This window comes from Zalophus californianus, chromosome 15 (assembly GCF_009762305.2).
Source record: "Zalophus californianus isolate mZalCal1 chromosome 15, mZalCal1.pri.v2, whole genome shotgun sequence".
Classification (NCBI taxonomy): domain Eukaryota; kingdom Metazoa; phylum Chordata; class Mammalia; order Carnivora; family Otariidae; genus Zalophus; species Zalophus californianus.
The window spans coordinates 53,156,479-53,170,601 of record NC_045609.1 but is presented as its reverse complement, the minus strand read 5'-3'; the positions used below and the strand labels follow the sequence as shown (position 1 = coordinate 53,170,601).

The window sequence follows — 14,123 nt, the reverse complement described above, 5'->3', positions numbered from 1 at the left end:
AGTGATTTGAAGGGGCACATGCACCCCAGTGTTTATAGCAGCAATGCCCATAATAGCCAAAATATGGAGAGAGCCCAGATATCCATTGACAGATGAATGGATAAAGATGTGGGATACACACACACAAACACACACACGCATATGCACAATGGAATATTACTCAGCCATCAAAAAGAATGGAATCTTGCCATTTGCAACAACATGGATAGAACTAGAGGGTATTATGCTAAGCGAAACGAGTCAGTCAGAGAAAGACAAATACCATATCATTTCACTTATATGTGGAATTTAAAGAGTTAGCAGTAATTCTTAATCCCAGCTATATAGTCAAAATGGGAATAAAAATAGAAAATACCTGTGAACACTGTGCCAGAGACTGTAATTTAATTGATTTGGGATGAAACTTGGCTGTGAACAGTGGGCAAGGGGTGGATGGAAAAGAACAATTAGAAATTACCTCTTGGGAGATCCAGTGCCACTCCTCCTTGCTAACGTCTGTCTTTATCTGAGCATGAAGGAATCAAGTAGCATAAGGACTATGCATGCATTCCCTTCTATTTTTTCTTCCCTCTTGAAGCATGCTCTGCCTTTATTCTCTGAAATTTTCCCAAGTCCAGGTCAGAAAAGGAAGCTGTTTTGGGGAGGTCAGGGCAGGGGTGAAGTGAATGAGCAGAGCATTCCTTGTTGCTGGAGCTCTTCCCAAATTCTCAAGTTATTTCTTTTCCATAATTTTCTTCCATGAAAGAACCCTCCTTCCCACATGAGAAGAGCCTTGTTCATGGGGAGGACACAAAGAACAGTGGCCAGGGGGCTGGGCTTTTGGTTCTGCTTAGACTCCTGAGCACACTGGCACCCATTTTATTCACACTTTCTTCTCTCCGTATAATTCCCTACATTATTTTGGAGTTCAAAAATGTAGGATTAGCAAGTATTGTTTGTCCTGAACAGTCTAGAAGTTGAGTTTTTATATATAAAGTATGAAGAGACCTCATCAGATTTTGACATAGTAGTTCAGAGAAGATGGTTTGTTGAGAACATATGCCAAATATTTGGGTGCATACCTCTGTAGTAGGCCTGACCTGATTTGGACAGATTGATCTGTGTAAAATACAAAATACTCTGGCATGTGATTAGAATTCTCAGGACTTTTTTTGATTTCCTCCCTTTTTTGGTGGGGGGGAGCAGTTATTCTATCATTTAATAAAGTTCTGCTGAAAGTAAGGTGGTAGTTACTCTCAGTGGAATGCTATTAGGCTACAGATGTGAAGGTGCATAGACATCACCTGTTGTGAGTAGATGTGGATGCCCACTCTCTCCAAGTAGAGAGAGCAGTATAATGCAGAGATTCTTCAGAGGTTTATTTCCAGAGAGATCTTGTTAGACATACAGATTTTGATTGATTTTTTTTCTGCTTTCATGAGGACTTTAGGAAATGGGCTTAGAAATTCTAAAGTGATTACCTTGATAACGTATCATATATTGAGATTCTATAAGTAACCTATATGGTAAATATCCTTTGGAAACTAAATGCTGAGTATGCATGGATACTGCAAGATTTGCAAGATGGTATAGAGAAGCCTTGAACTTATATTTATAATGAGATGGGAGAAAAATTATAGTGGGTGGAAATGGACAAGGGGGTTAGGGGTTTCTTAGGGGCAGTGAAGAATAGATGTCAAGACATAGATATCTAGATTCTTATGCTGAACAGATAAGTGCTTATATTATATTGTTACTGTGGGAAGAGTGGGTTGAATTGGTGTGACTGGAATATATGGGTCTGATTTGTAGAATAATAGGAATGAGGATCTGAAAGGTGGTTAGGGGACTTGGATGGTGAAGGGTCTTGGATGCTCTCATGAGAAGCTTGGGAAAGACAAGTGTTGTCTTACTGGAAATTAGGTTTATCCAAAGGAGAATATTTAGGATGATATGGGTTATGGAAAACCATTTCTTATGAAGAGTAGCTAAATATATTTTCTCTCTAGAAAAGAGAAAACCAAAAGGAGATAAAGCAATGACCCTCAAATAAAAGTGGGATTAGGCTAGGGTCTGTGGTTAAGGATAGTAGAGAGGCACATGTTAGAAAGAACCTTCTACCTGGTAAGAATGGTCCTACCATAGAGTATAAATCCTTAGTTTTCTAATCATGTTCTGTGGAACCCCAGCATCCAAGGAGGTACTTCAAAGGCCACTGTGGGGAAGGATACATGACAGTTTGGGCTCTGGGTTCTTGTAATGCTTTGGGTAACAAATATCTCACATCTGTTGGGGTTTAGCTTTTGGAGGAGAGTTCTGCTTTAAAAAAAAAAACAGAAGAGACTGAAGTGAGTCTCCTTAGTCTTTTATCTTAACTCTTGATTTTAGGGTATTCTAGTTGAACCAGGTAGAACGCCTTTGTGTTGGTTAAAGAAGGAATTTCTGTTTTGTTTGTGAGATTGATTAAAATCTATAGGTTTCCTATAAGATTTTGTAAGCAGTGAAGCAGAACATTGCAAAAGTTCAGTTGTTTAGGATGCAGGATATAGTTTCATATGTTATTAATGACAATTAGATTTTTCTGACCACAAAAATGCCTATTAAAAATACTGGATTTAATTCATAAAATAGTGTAATGATTAATAGAAAACAATAGTGGTGTGGTAGTAATAATGAAATAAAACAAAAAAAAATTGGAGAAGTTCCTAAAGGATGATGAAGTTGTAGAAATTCTAAAGGAAATTTCTAAGTACTTTCAGGGACTTTATAGGTTTGAAATACTGGCTCTTTGGTCTTGCTAAGTTACGAGTAAGGGCTTTTCAAATGTCCATGGACTGGTGTAGTACTTTACTAGGGCTGCCATAACAAAATAGCATAGGCTGGATGGTTTAAACCACAGAAATTTATTTTCTCACAGTCTGGAGGCTGGAAGTCCAAGATAAAGGTGCTGGCAGGTTTGGCTTCTCCTGAGGCCTCTCTCCTTGGCTGGCAGATGGCTGCCTTCTTGCTGTGACCTTCCTTGGCCTTTTCTGTGTTCCTGAGCATTCCTGGTATCTCCTCTTCTTATAAGGACACTAGTTCTATTGGATTAAGGCTCTACCCTTATGGCTTCATTTAACCTTAATTACCTCTTTAAAGACCCTGTCTGTCTTCAACTAAACACTGGGGATGCTTCAGCCTATGTATTTTGGGGGTACCCATTTCAACCCGTAACAACTGGTGAATAGATAAATTGTGGTATTTCCATACTATGGAATATTACTCAGTAATAAGGAGAAACAAAACATGAACATGTGTAACAATGTGGATAAATCTCAAGAACATTAAAGGAAGTCAAACATCTTGATTGTATTAATATGAAGTTGTGGAAGGGGCAAGGGGCAAACAAAACTAGAGTACAGAAAGCAGACTAAGGGGTACCTGGGTGGCAGGGTTGGTTAAACCACTGACTCTTGGTTCCGGCTCAGGACGTGATCTCGGGGTTGTGAGATGGAGCCCCATGTTGGCTCTTTACTCAGTGTATAGTCTGCTTGAGATTCTCTCTCCCTCTCCTGCTCGTGCTCTCTCTCTCTCCCTCTAAAATAAAATAAATAAATCTTTTTTTAAAAAAAGCAGATTAATCTTTGCTAGGGACCACAGGTTGGGAGATGGGATCAACAGCAAAGGGGCACAAGGAAGTTTTTTAGGAAGATGAACTGCTCTGTATGATGGAACACAGTGGTGACACGACTATATATGATTACCAAAATTAGTCAAACTGTACATTTACAGGGGATGAGTTTTACTGAATATAAATAATACCTCAACTTAAAAAAAAAAATAAATGCCTTAGAACCACTGTGGACCTGGATTCAGTCCCAGCTCTGTGTAGCTGAACAGCCTGGAGCCAGTCATCCTTTCTGGGCCTGTTTACCCATCTGAAAATATATATTATGATAGTTGCTTGTGTTACTTTTTAGGCTTGCAAATTGAATAGAAAGATTTTTCTGAGGGTAGGAAGAAGAGATTTTAAGACATCCAAATACTTTTTTTTTCACAAATACTTTTCGTGAATATAACAGTTGAAAATGTATCCCATCCTTTCAAGCATCATTTTTACCCACTAAGTTCATATTGTTTGTGGAAAAATTGATCACTTTTCAATCATAATTTGCCAGATTTGGGAATCACTGGGCTAAAAGTGTCTTCCCTGCCATTATAAAGACAAAGATAGAGGAGGAGCATTTATAGGACAAACTCCATCACTCCTGCTCTTTGGGAATTAATCTAATTAGGGAAAGGGAGTATTTTTGTACTAATTTTAAGCTCTTTTTTTTTTTTAAAGATTTTATTTATTTATTCATGAGAGACAGAGACAGAGAGAGAGAAGCAGAGGGAGAAGCAGGCTCCCAAGGAGCAGGGAGCCCGATGTGGGACTCGATCCCAGGACCCTGGGATCATGACCTGAGCCAAAGGCAGATGCTTAACCATCTTAGCCACCCAGGCACCCTAATTTTAAGCTCTTAACCCATCTTAGGTGGAATTTTTTTTTTAAGACCTTCCTTCCTTCTTTCCTTCCTTCCTTCCTTCCTTTCTTCCCTCCTTCCTTCCTTCCCTCCTACCTTCCAGAGAGAGGTAGAGGGAGAAAGAATCTCAAGCAGACTCTGCGCTGAGTGCAGAGCCCAACTCAGGGCTCGATCTTGATGACCCTGAGATCATGACCTGGGCTGAAACCAAGAGTGAGACGCTTAACTGACTGAGCCACTCAGGCACCCCTTAGGTGGAATTTTTTGCATGACTGATACTTAGATGGAAGCTTAGATGTTTGAATAGAATTTAATTTTGTATACTGAAATGGTATTCAGAACATAAGTTTATAAGGATTTTTTTTTTAAGAGAGAGAGGTGGGGGGAAGGGCAGAGGGAGAAAGAATCTTAAGTAGGCTCCACGCCCCATGTGGAGTCTGATGTGGGGCTCGATCCTACAACCCTGACCTGAGCGGAAATCAAGAGTCAGACACTTAACTGTGCCACCCAGCTGCCCCAAGTTTATAAGGTGTTTTTAAGAAACTCATTTTATTACAAGGGAAGTAATTAACAATTTGTTCCTACAGTTGACTTTTAACAGTCTTGACCAATATTTCCAAGCCAGTTAGTAAAATGTTGTACTAAGGTCTTTATATCTTGTTCATTTGTTTTACATCAGTACAGCATCCCAGGGACTCTGCTTAAGTTCCTGAAATGATGCATGCTACTTTGATACACAATAGAATAGAGATCTTTCTCCTTCTGTCCCTCTTCCCTTTCCCTCTCTCCCCTCTCTGTCTCTCTCTGTCATTTTTGAGCCTCTGTGGTGGAATCTGTTTATGTTGTTACTTTGCTTAGAGCAACTTCAGCAAATTTGGGTGAATCCATGTAGCTGAAGAATTAGTTTAGATTTTAAAATCAGATCATAACATGCTCTTGGGGAATCACATGTATGAGTGTAGCCATTTAATACCCAGTGCAGGCCAAGTCATAAAGAGTAAGAGATGATCCATTTTATTTTGTTGCCTCATATGCCTAATAAACCATAACATTTAAGTGAAAGTACCATTCATAATGTACTAGTCATTGATCATGTAGACTTATTTTTAGAATAACTCTGGCATATCCCATTGTAAAGTACATGTACCTTTTCATATTTATTGTGATGGATGAAAAATCTTTAATGCTTTCAATTTTAAATTATTCAGATTTATGATTTAAAGACTATAAAATGTTAGCATTATGGATTTTCTACATTAATTTTATAACCTTTTATCTTAGTGAAACAATCTAAAATGTTTGTGGTATTTTGTTTTTTTATTGAACTGTAACATACATACCAAACAATGCACAAATTATAAGTATATAACTTGATGTATTATTATTACAAGTTGAACACACTCATGTAACGAGTACCACCTAGATCAAGTCCAAAACATTAGCAACACCCCAGAACCCCCGCTCAGAGTTATTCTGGTTAATACCCCTAGCCAAGGGTAACCATTACCATGACTTCTAAAAATTAAATGTAATTTTTTGTGAGTTCTAAAAGTAATACATATGAAATGGTAAAAAGAATTTTATCTGTAATGATGATGGTTGACAAAGAAGAATTAAAGTTCTTGGAGGAACTGCTTAGGACTGAAAGTATACCATATCTTCTTATATCTGGTATAAATCTATACTAGCATAAGATACATTATGCAGATGGAATTAGTCATATTTGCTTCCCATTTTTTTATGTGGGATCATTTTGTACCGACTCATATAAGTTTATGTGTCCAATATTCTTTTTTTTTTTTTTTTTTTTTTTTTTTGACTATTATAAAAGTTTATTTAACAAAAAAGTTCAATATGAAAATGCACACGACCTGATTTTTATATTGTAGTAAAACAGGTACTATGGAGGGGACATGTGGAAGCAGTTGATTTCTTCTGATGAACACACCCATTGTTTATACTCGCTCCAACGCTTCTAACATGATGATACTATTTCCTCGTATTACCACCATTCCAATATTGTTCTGTTGCCCACTAGTTGCCATCTCCACACATTCATCTATCACAAGATTCATAAACGGATCGAACCCCCGTAATATTCCTTGGACATGTCTGCCACCATTTAATTTCAATGACAATTTCTTGTCCATAAATTTTTTCAACTCGGGAGGGTGAGCTTTGCCTATGTGTCCAATATTCTTGTTTAAAAGTCCTATTTGTTCTCAAGGGAAAGCACTACTTTTGTGCTCCCAAATTTCTCTCCATGGTGTTCATTTCATTACCTTTCCCTTAGGGAAGAGTTTGACTCTAATTAGTCTATTTGCAAGTGGCCTTCATATGAGCAAATTTTTAATCACCAACAGAGGTGGCATACATCCTAAAGGCCATCAAGGCATGTATTAATCCTTCCCTTGATTACACACTCAGCTAACAACCTATATTTGTTGAATACCAGGTTGGTACAGAGCATTCTACTAGGTGCATGAGAGGATATTAAAAGGAATACAAGATATTGACCTTGCCCTCTAGGAATTTAACAGTACAGTGAGGTGGTTACAAGTGTGAACTCTGGAGCCAGAGTGCTTAGATTCATATTCCAAGTCCACCACTTCCTTGCTGTAAGATTTTAGGCAAGTTACTTAATTCTGTGTCCCATTTTCTTCATCTATTAAGAAGAAGCTAATAAGAATTCTTATGTCATAAAGTTATCGGGTGTATTAAATGGCATTTATACATGTAAAGCATTTGACCTGTTCTGGTACATAGCAAGTACTCATTAAGTGGTAGCTGCTATAATAATAATCACCATAGGGATCATAGATAAAATACTGAAATTAGAACCAGGGTAGCACATAATTAAATTCCACAGTGAATGATGAAAGCCAACTGAAGCATCTCACATCATCACTTTAAATTGGCTGCCTATTCCATACGTTATTTTGCCCCCATGTCAGTCACCAGGCCAATGTGAGCCAATTTACTGTATTTGATTAGAAATGGAAAAAGAAAAAAAAATCCATAAAAATCATGAACTATTTAAGGAAGCTTTGACTAAAACTCCCAAGAATGTCTTTTGCAAGTCTTACCCACCTCCCCAACTCAGGATGCTCCTCCTCACCCCCCAGACTAGATCTATTCACTTCATGTTCTCTATTACCTGAAAACTTGCCAGTTGAAGACTTGAGTGAACAGCATTCTCATTTATCTTTTAGGGGTGTTAAGGTCTGATGAGTCATTTGTACCTTAGTATTTTAATCAGATTCTTTTTCATTGAGCATCTGGCCAGAAATCAGATATAATGAAAGAATGGGAATTTATTGTTTGGGAGAGAAATGAGTAATTTTGAAATACAGAATGTTTTATTTCCTCTCTAAAGGTTTGAGGTGGGGATGTTGGGCAGCATGACATCACTGGGCATGGGGATGGGGAAAGGACAAAGAAATAATGGTATTATATCAAAACATACTTAATCTCTCTCTTTTTTAAAGGATTTTATTTATTTATTAGAGAGAGAGAAAGCTCAAGCAGGATAGGGGCAGTGGGAGAGAATCTAAGCAGACTCAGTCCTGAGTGCAGAGCCCAACATAGGGCTTGATCCCACGACCCCAAGATCATGACCTGAGCTTGAAATCAAGAGTTGGATGCTCAACTGACTGAGCCACCCAGGGGCTCCCATACTCAATCTCTTTTTAAGTGTTGTCTATTAGTATCAACTCACCCATATTACTATGAATGAAGTAAGCTTTTTGGGGGCCAAACTAGGAAACTACCTACCATTTATTATACATTCTGTGGGGAGATTAATTCCAGGTTCTACATAATGAAAAGTATAGAGGTTCCTTAATTTTTTTTTTTTTTTTGCTTTTTGTTTTTTAAGATTTTTTATTTATTTGAGAGAGAGAACGAGAGAGCACAAGCAGGGGGAGTGGAATAGGGAGAAGCCGATTCCCCGTCGAGCAGGGAGCCCAACATGGGGCTCAATCCCAGGACCCTGAGATCATGACCTGAGCTGAAGGCAGATGCTTAACCAACTGAGCCACCTAGGCACCCCTTAATTTTTTTTTTTGTAATACGTTCCTTTTGTGAGTGATGTAAACAGTACTGCTATGTAAATTCAGAAGGGATTCTGTTTTTTTTTAATTGAGAGTTATAGTGATGGAAGGAGTTAGGGAAAAAGTAGGGCTTGAGCTGGAAAATCCTTTTTACTACTTATGTAATGGGAAAGTGAAGAGGTCAAATGTATGTAGGTGAGGGTATGATGTCTGAAGAAAAGAGGGAACTAGCAAAGATGAGATTGGCCAACTGGTATTTCAACTTTCTAGCTGAAAAGTCTGAATTCTTTTTCTAGGAGAGAAATAGTTTTCTTTAGTACTACCTTATACTGCATATGTCACCACAAATTATCTTTGTTTTTTGTTTTGTTTTGATTTGTGTTAAGCTAATATTATAACATGTCATGCTTCAAAAAATGAATTAAATAAAGTTCTCATTTATTTGATAGACCTTGAGTTTTCAAATTTGAAAAACTTTCTACTTTGAAAGTTATTTTAGATGACAGGTTCTCCTAGCAATTTATGTATGATACCATAGTCTAGCTCTATTAAATGTTGTAATAATGTGTTCTGTGGACCTTGAGTTTTGAAAGGGAAGAAAATCTTCAAAGCACTCTGTTTTTCAACCTGACCTGGATGTACCTAGTAGCTTAATCCCTTTCTACTTTATCAGTTCACTTCTTAGGTGAAAAGATGTTGTTTTCCCCCTATCTGTGATACCGTCTGGGAAGTAAATGGGGAGATCTTGAGAAGCTTCACAAAATTTTCACACAGACATATTCTGTAAAACCAGAGTTAATTGTGTGTAAAATTTCTATGTGGTTTTCGGGGGACTCTGCTTATGGGGTGCGTGTGTGTGTAGGTGTGTGTGTGTGCGTGCATGTGTGAAGAAATTCAGAATGACCACCACATGCTACAGTTTTGAATTAGAATGAATGGCATTTCTTTAAAGTGATGTCTGATGGTAATATATAGTGCAAATGAAGATTTATAAATCAGGAAAAATTTAAAAGAACTCTATTTATCTATATCTGATATAGATAATGGACCACAATATAAATCCTTATAAAACTGTGTCACTTAAGCACCCATTGTATCTTTTCCTGTGGCTGCCATATCCAGGTGAATTTCTCTTTTAAGATTGTGTTTTAACTTGTGCTTCATAAAGGTTTTTTTTTTTTTAATATAATATCTCTGCCGTCAAGTTGAACAGTATCTCCAGATTAATTAATACTGAAAATACTTAGAAAAGGTTTATGTGAATATTTTTTTATTTCTAAATTCACCATTTTGATACAGATACCCATGGTTTTCTTCTGTGTTTACATGCAGCCAGGAGCTATGGGCGGAGACGAGGTAAATTTTTTTTAATGAGATCTTTTGCTTGCCAAATTGTGAGTAAATATGAGTGTGTGCGTGTTTATACCCGTGTGTGTGTAAAACAATAATTATTGTATGGTATGATGTTCTAGCTTATTTTAGCAAAATAATTCACATCACTTTCATTATAGTTATTTTTTGTTGTTAGCTAGTAGTTTGTTTTTTTAATCCTAATATAGACGTAGCAAAGACTATTTCTACCTGGAAATTTTTGTTACATGGTTTATAATGAATGATCTTGAGAGAATAAAGGCCAAACATACATATATTTTTGTCCTTTATCTGCAGTGTTTTTTTCGTACTGCTTAGTAGGCCAAAGTTAGGTTTTAGAGGGCAATTCTTGATCTTAGTAGGTTGACCTTGAAGCTAAAGAAGCCTAAGTTTCAGGGACCCTCACTTTCAAGGGGACCCCCTCCAAGTTCTTTACCTTATCTTTGTGTTCTTTTTTTCTTTTCTTTTCAAGATTTTATTTATTTGCCAGAGAGAGACACAGCGAGAGAGGAAACACAAGCAGGGGGAGTGGGAGAGGGAGAAGCAGGCTTCCAGTGGAGCAGGGAGCCCGACGCGGGGCTCGATCCCAGGACCCCAGGACCACGACCTGAGTGGAAGGCAGTCGCTTAATGACTGAGCCACCCAGGCGCCCCTGTGTTCCTTTTCTTGAAGTGGATCCCCAATTTGTATAGGCTCTAAGCCCCATAAAACTTGCATTCTCTCCTGATCACACCCAAACAAAATAATGTTGCTTTTATTTGTGTAATGCTGTTAACCTTTCTAAAGCATTTCCATATCTGTAATTCATTCAAATAACTTCATGAAGTAGGTAGGCTAAGCCTAATGTAGTGTTTCAAAGGAGTATGAGACTTAGGGTCAAAGACCTAGGCTGTAATCACTGCTTTATTACTTCTGTCTGGTATCATTGTCTGTAAATTATGAGGTAATAAAACCAATCTTGTCCAACTTTAAGAGTGTTAGTGAAGTTATGGTGTGAAAAATGGGAGAGGAAAACCTATTCATGTACACTAAAAGCATTCCAAAAATATAAGTTGCTTTGAAAGTACTCGCTTTCATTTCCTTTTTTTTTTTAAGATTTTATTTTTATTTATATTTATTTGGGGGGGTGGAAGGAGCGGAGGGGGAGGGAGAGAGCGAAAGGCAGACTCTGTGCTGAGCACAGAGACTGACATGGGGCTCAATCTGACAATCCTGAGATCATGACCTGAGCCACAACCAAGAGTTGGATGCTTAACCAACTGAGCCCCCCAGGCGCCCCAAATTCATAGTATTTTATTATTTATTCCACAGTAAATATTTGTTGAATGTATGAAAATTGGCAGAACCTAATATGTATTCAAGTTACTACTCAAAACTTCTTTCATGGTGGAATCATATAGTCAGTTTTGTTTTCAAATCATGGTGAAGAAAAACATTGGTGTAGTTGATTATTTTTTAGCTATGGAAATAAATACCATTGAATATTTTTAACCTTATTGTTTTTAAATTGAAAGTATAAACAATTATATTACTAGAAATCATTTTGTACTATACATATAATTTTTCATGTTGCTAGAAAATTGATCACTCTCAGGAAGGAAAAAAGGAATGGACAGTTTTACAGAGAAAATAGACACCGTCTGGAAGGCAGATAGCAGAGAGTAGCCTCTCCAGTTCTTACACACTGATCAGTTACCACATCTTGTCAGAATTTTTCCTCTAGTGTCTCAGGCCTCACCCTTCCCTTTTCATTTCTGTTGTTTTTCACTTCTCTTGTTTCTTTCTTTCTGAAACACCACTCAGTTCATGTCATCCTCCTCCATTAAGGATCCCCATCATCTGGCTTCTCCATTTCACCAGCCTCATCATCTCCCTTCTCCCCACCTCACAGTGCCCTACCTGGTCTGTACTTTACCACAGTCTGGCTGTTGCACATACCGTCCTCCCTTCCTTTCATTTACTTATCAAAGGCCTATCCTCAGTTCGTGCATTTAAGCCAAATTTCAGCTTTATCTCGCCAATGAAGCCTTGCCCAGTGGCCTTGCCAGCAATGTTTACCTCTGCTTCTACTGCCTTACATTCCTCTTGTTTTTTCTGTATGCTCTGATTCTTCAGCACAGTTGTATCACAGCCTAACGCTGTGACCTACATATAATTAGCACTTATTAAATGTTTATTGATGAGGATTGTTTTTGAAGTAACATCCTACATCTACGCAGACCAGAGTTTGGCATCGTATTTTTAAAAAATTATTTTATTTTTACAAATCATGTATATTAAGTACCAGACATCAAGAATATTAAGATCACCTATAATTTCTAAGTGCCTGAAAAAATTACTCTTCCTGTTTCCATGTTACTTTTCCCCTATTGATTTGTAAAGTTTGACTTAATTGTTTTCACAAGCATGGTCATCTTTGCATCAAGTGTTAAGCTAAACACAGCCTAGAATGACTTGGTCCCTGCTCTCTGTAAGTCTGCAGTTCAATAATTGTAGATGAAGAAGATAATGATGAGAGAGAGAGAGTGTGTGTGTGCGTGAGAGAGAGAGTGAGAACATTAAATGACTGAAAGTTGACTTTTTGTAATGAGAAAAGAACAGAAAATTTTTGCTCCATGCTTTTACTTAAGTCTTCTATTCCCAAAGCTGAAAAAGAATTCATCTTCCTTAAATGTGGTGACATAGCATGTGAGATGGAGTAGAGGTACCTCATATCTACTCTCATTTCCTAAAGCATACTCAATGTGGGCCACTGCTACATAGTATAAATTTGATGAACTGGCAGATTTCCTCATGCTCATTTATTTTTGTAATCAGGGATTATATTATTGTTTGACTTCTTTCCTCCAAACAAAGCTTAGACTTTCCCAAAAAAGCATAAAAAGTGATCTTGGCTGGAATTTAAATAAAAAATTAAAAAACTGAACTTGCTTATGTATGTTACTTTATTATTAAGAATTACCTGTAACTCATATTCTATACATTACATATACATGTTGGTAAATATTTTAGGAATAGAAAGCAAAGGGACTTACCCGTGATAGTTTTGAGATCTGTCGGTAAGGATTAGGCCAGTGGAATCTTTCACCTCTCCTGATAAACCTGGAAAAGCTTCCTGGAACAGGTAGAATTTCAGGAACTATTTGGATAATAGAAGAGGAGTGGGAAGGAGGCCCCTCCAGGTATATGATTCAACTTAAAAGAAACCTTCAAGGTGAGATTGGCATGACCAGATGCTTGGAGCATATGTCCCTGAGTATATGCATTGTGGGCCAGCTGGAGAGGAGACATTTGCAATGAAATGGTCTGTGCTGGCCTGATGAATGGTTTTTGAAAGAAAAGGAAGACTCCTAGACAGAGATATATCAGGCTTTCTCAAAAGAGGGTTTCATGATCAAGTAACGAAAACAGGAGAGAACCTGGACATCAGCTGAAGGCTTAGCTGGGGATACAAGTATTGAAGGATAGACCTTGGCAAACTAAGCGCTTCTAGTAGTGTAGCTGAAACAGGAGTAGGGAAGCAGAATTAGATGTGTAAGAATTGAACTTGAAAATGAGTGATTGTATATAAAGTATTTAAATATCCAAGTATATTTCCCATTTTACCCACTTTTATTTTAAAGATATGTTCCTTTAGAGAAACGTTGACTTCTCTTCCCATATTCCCTTACGGAATCGAAGTGACTCCAAATAATTTTATCATTTTATTTCTGGAGTATTTTGACTTTCACAAGCTTTGGTATGTGCCTTACTGTGTAATTGCTGACACTGTTAGAAACTAGTCTAACAGATAGTGTCCTACAAGAACTTTGCCTACACATTTCACACCTGATTAAAATGTATGTTGTGTTTTTCATTTGACTTGAGCTCTTAAGGTCTCTGGAAGACTTCTGTTCATAAGTAGCCATGTTGGCTGTGCCAGTGCTCTTCATGTTTAACAGAATTGCTTAAAAAGCAGCAAGGAAAATATAAAAGATCTTTGTAAACAATGTAAAGGAGCAAATACAAAGAATGATCAGTTACTCTACTATTGGAGTTACTGTTGGATTGGAGTTACTATTGTAAAATATACTTCTGTGTATATGTAACCCATAAAAACCTATTGACATGATATGATGTATTAATCTTAGTTAATAACAAAGGTTCAAAATATCCAATGAAACAAACTTCTCTGCCAAGTTGAACTTGGGTCTTTGTGCCAAAAGCCTTCCCAAGG

The 14,123-nt window shown here is 37.4% G+C and overlaps 2 protein-coding genes across 15 annotated transcripts in view; one reads left to right on the top strand and one right to left on the bottom strand.

Annotated features, from left to right (window-relative positions):
- Positions 1 to 14,123, top strand: part of CPEB3 (cytoplasmic polyadenylation element binding protein 3) — a 186,615-nt gene that overhangs the window by 90,063 nt on the left and 82,429 nt on the right. For 10 of the 14 annotated variants that reach the window (XR_003520390.2, XM_027596641.2, XM_027596639.2 and 7 more), the window contains one exon: positions 9,836 to 9,892. The exons of 2 other annotated variants lie outside the window; for them this stretch is intronic. Coding sequence is in view for 11 of the 12 variants with exons in the window: in XM_027596641.2 (XP_027452442.1) it covers positions 9,836 to 9,892 (57 nt within the window). In the remaining variant the exon portion in view is untranslated. The remainder of the gene's footprint in view (positions 1 to 9,835; positions 9,893 to 14,123) is intronic. 2 more of the 14 variants (XM_027596646.2, XM_027596643.2) reach the window with 1 other exon arrangement.
- On the bottom strand, positions 6,302 to 6,665 carry LOC118356336 (small nuclear ribonucleoprotein G-like). Its single transcript, XM_035724310.1, has one exon. It carries the CDS (start codon positions 6,632 to 6,634, stop codon positions 6,440 to 6,442), a length of 195 nt encoding a protein of 64 aa, XP_035580203.1. The 5' UTR covers positions 6,635 to 6,665; the 3' UTR covers positions 6,302 to 6,439.

What these genes read in the sequence shown, in the direction of transcription:
- LOC118356336 (XM_035724310.1), bottom strand. Translation starts at nt 6,634, where the DNA reads ATGGACAAGAAATTGTCATTGAAATTAAATGGTGGCAGACATGTCCAA.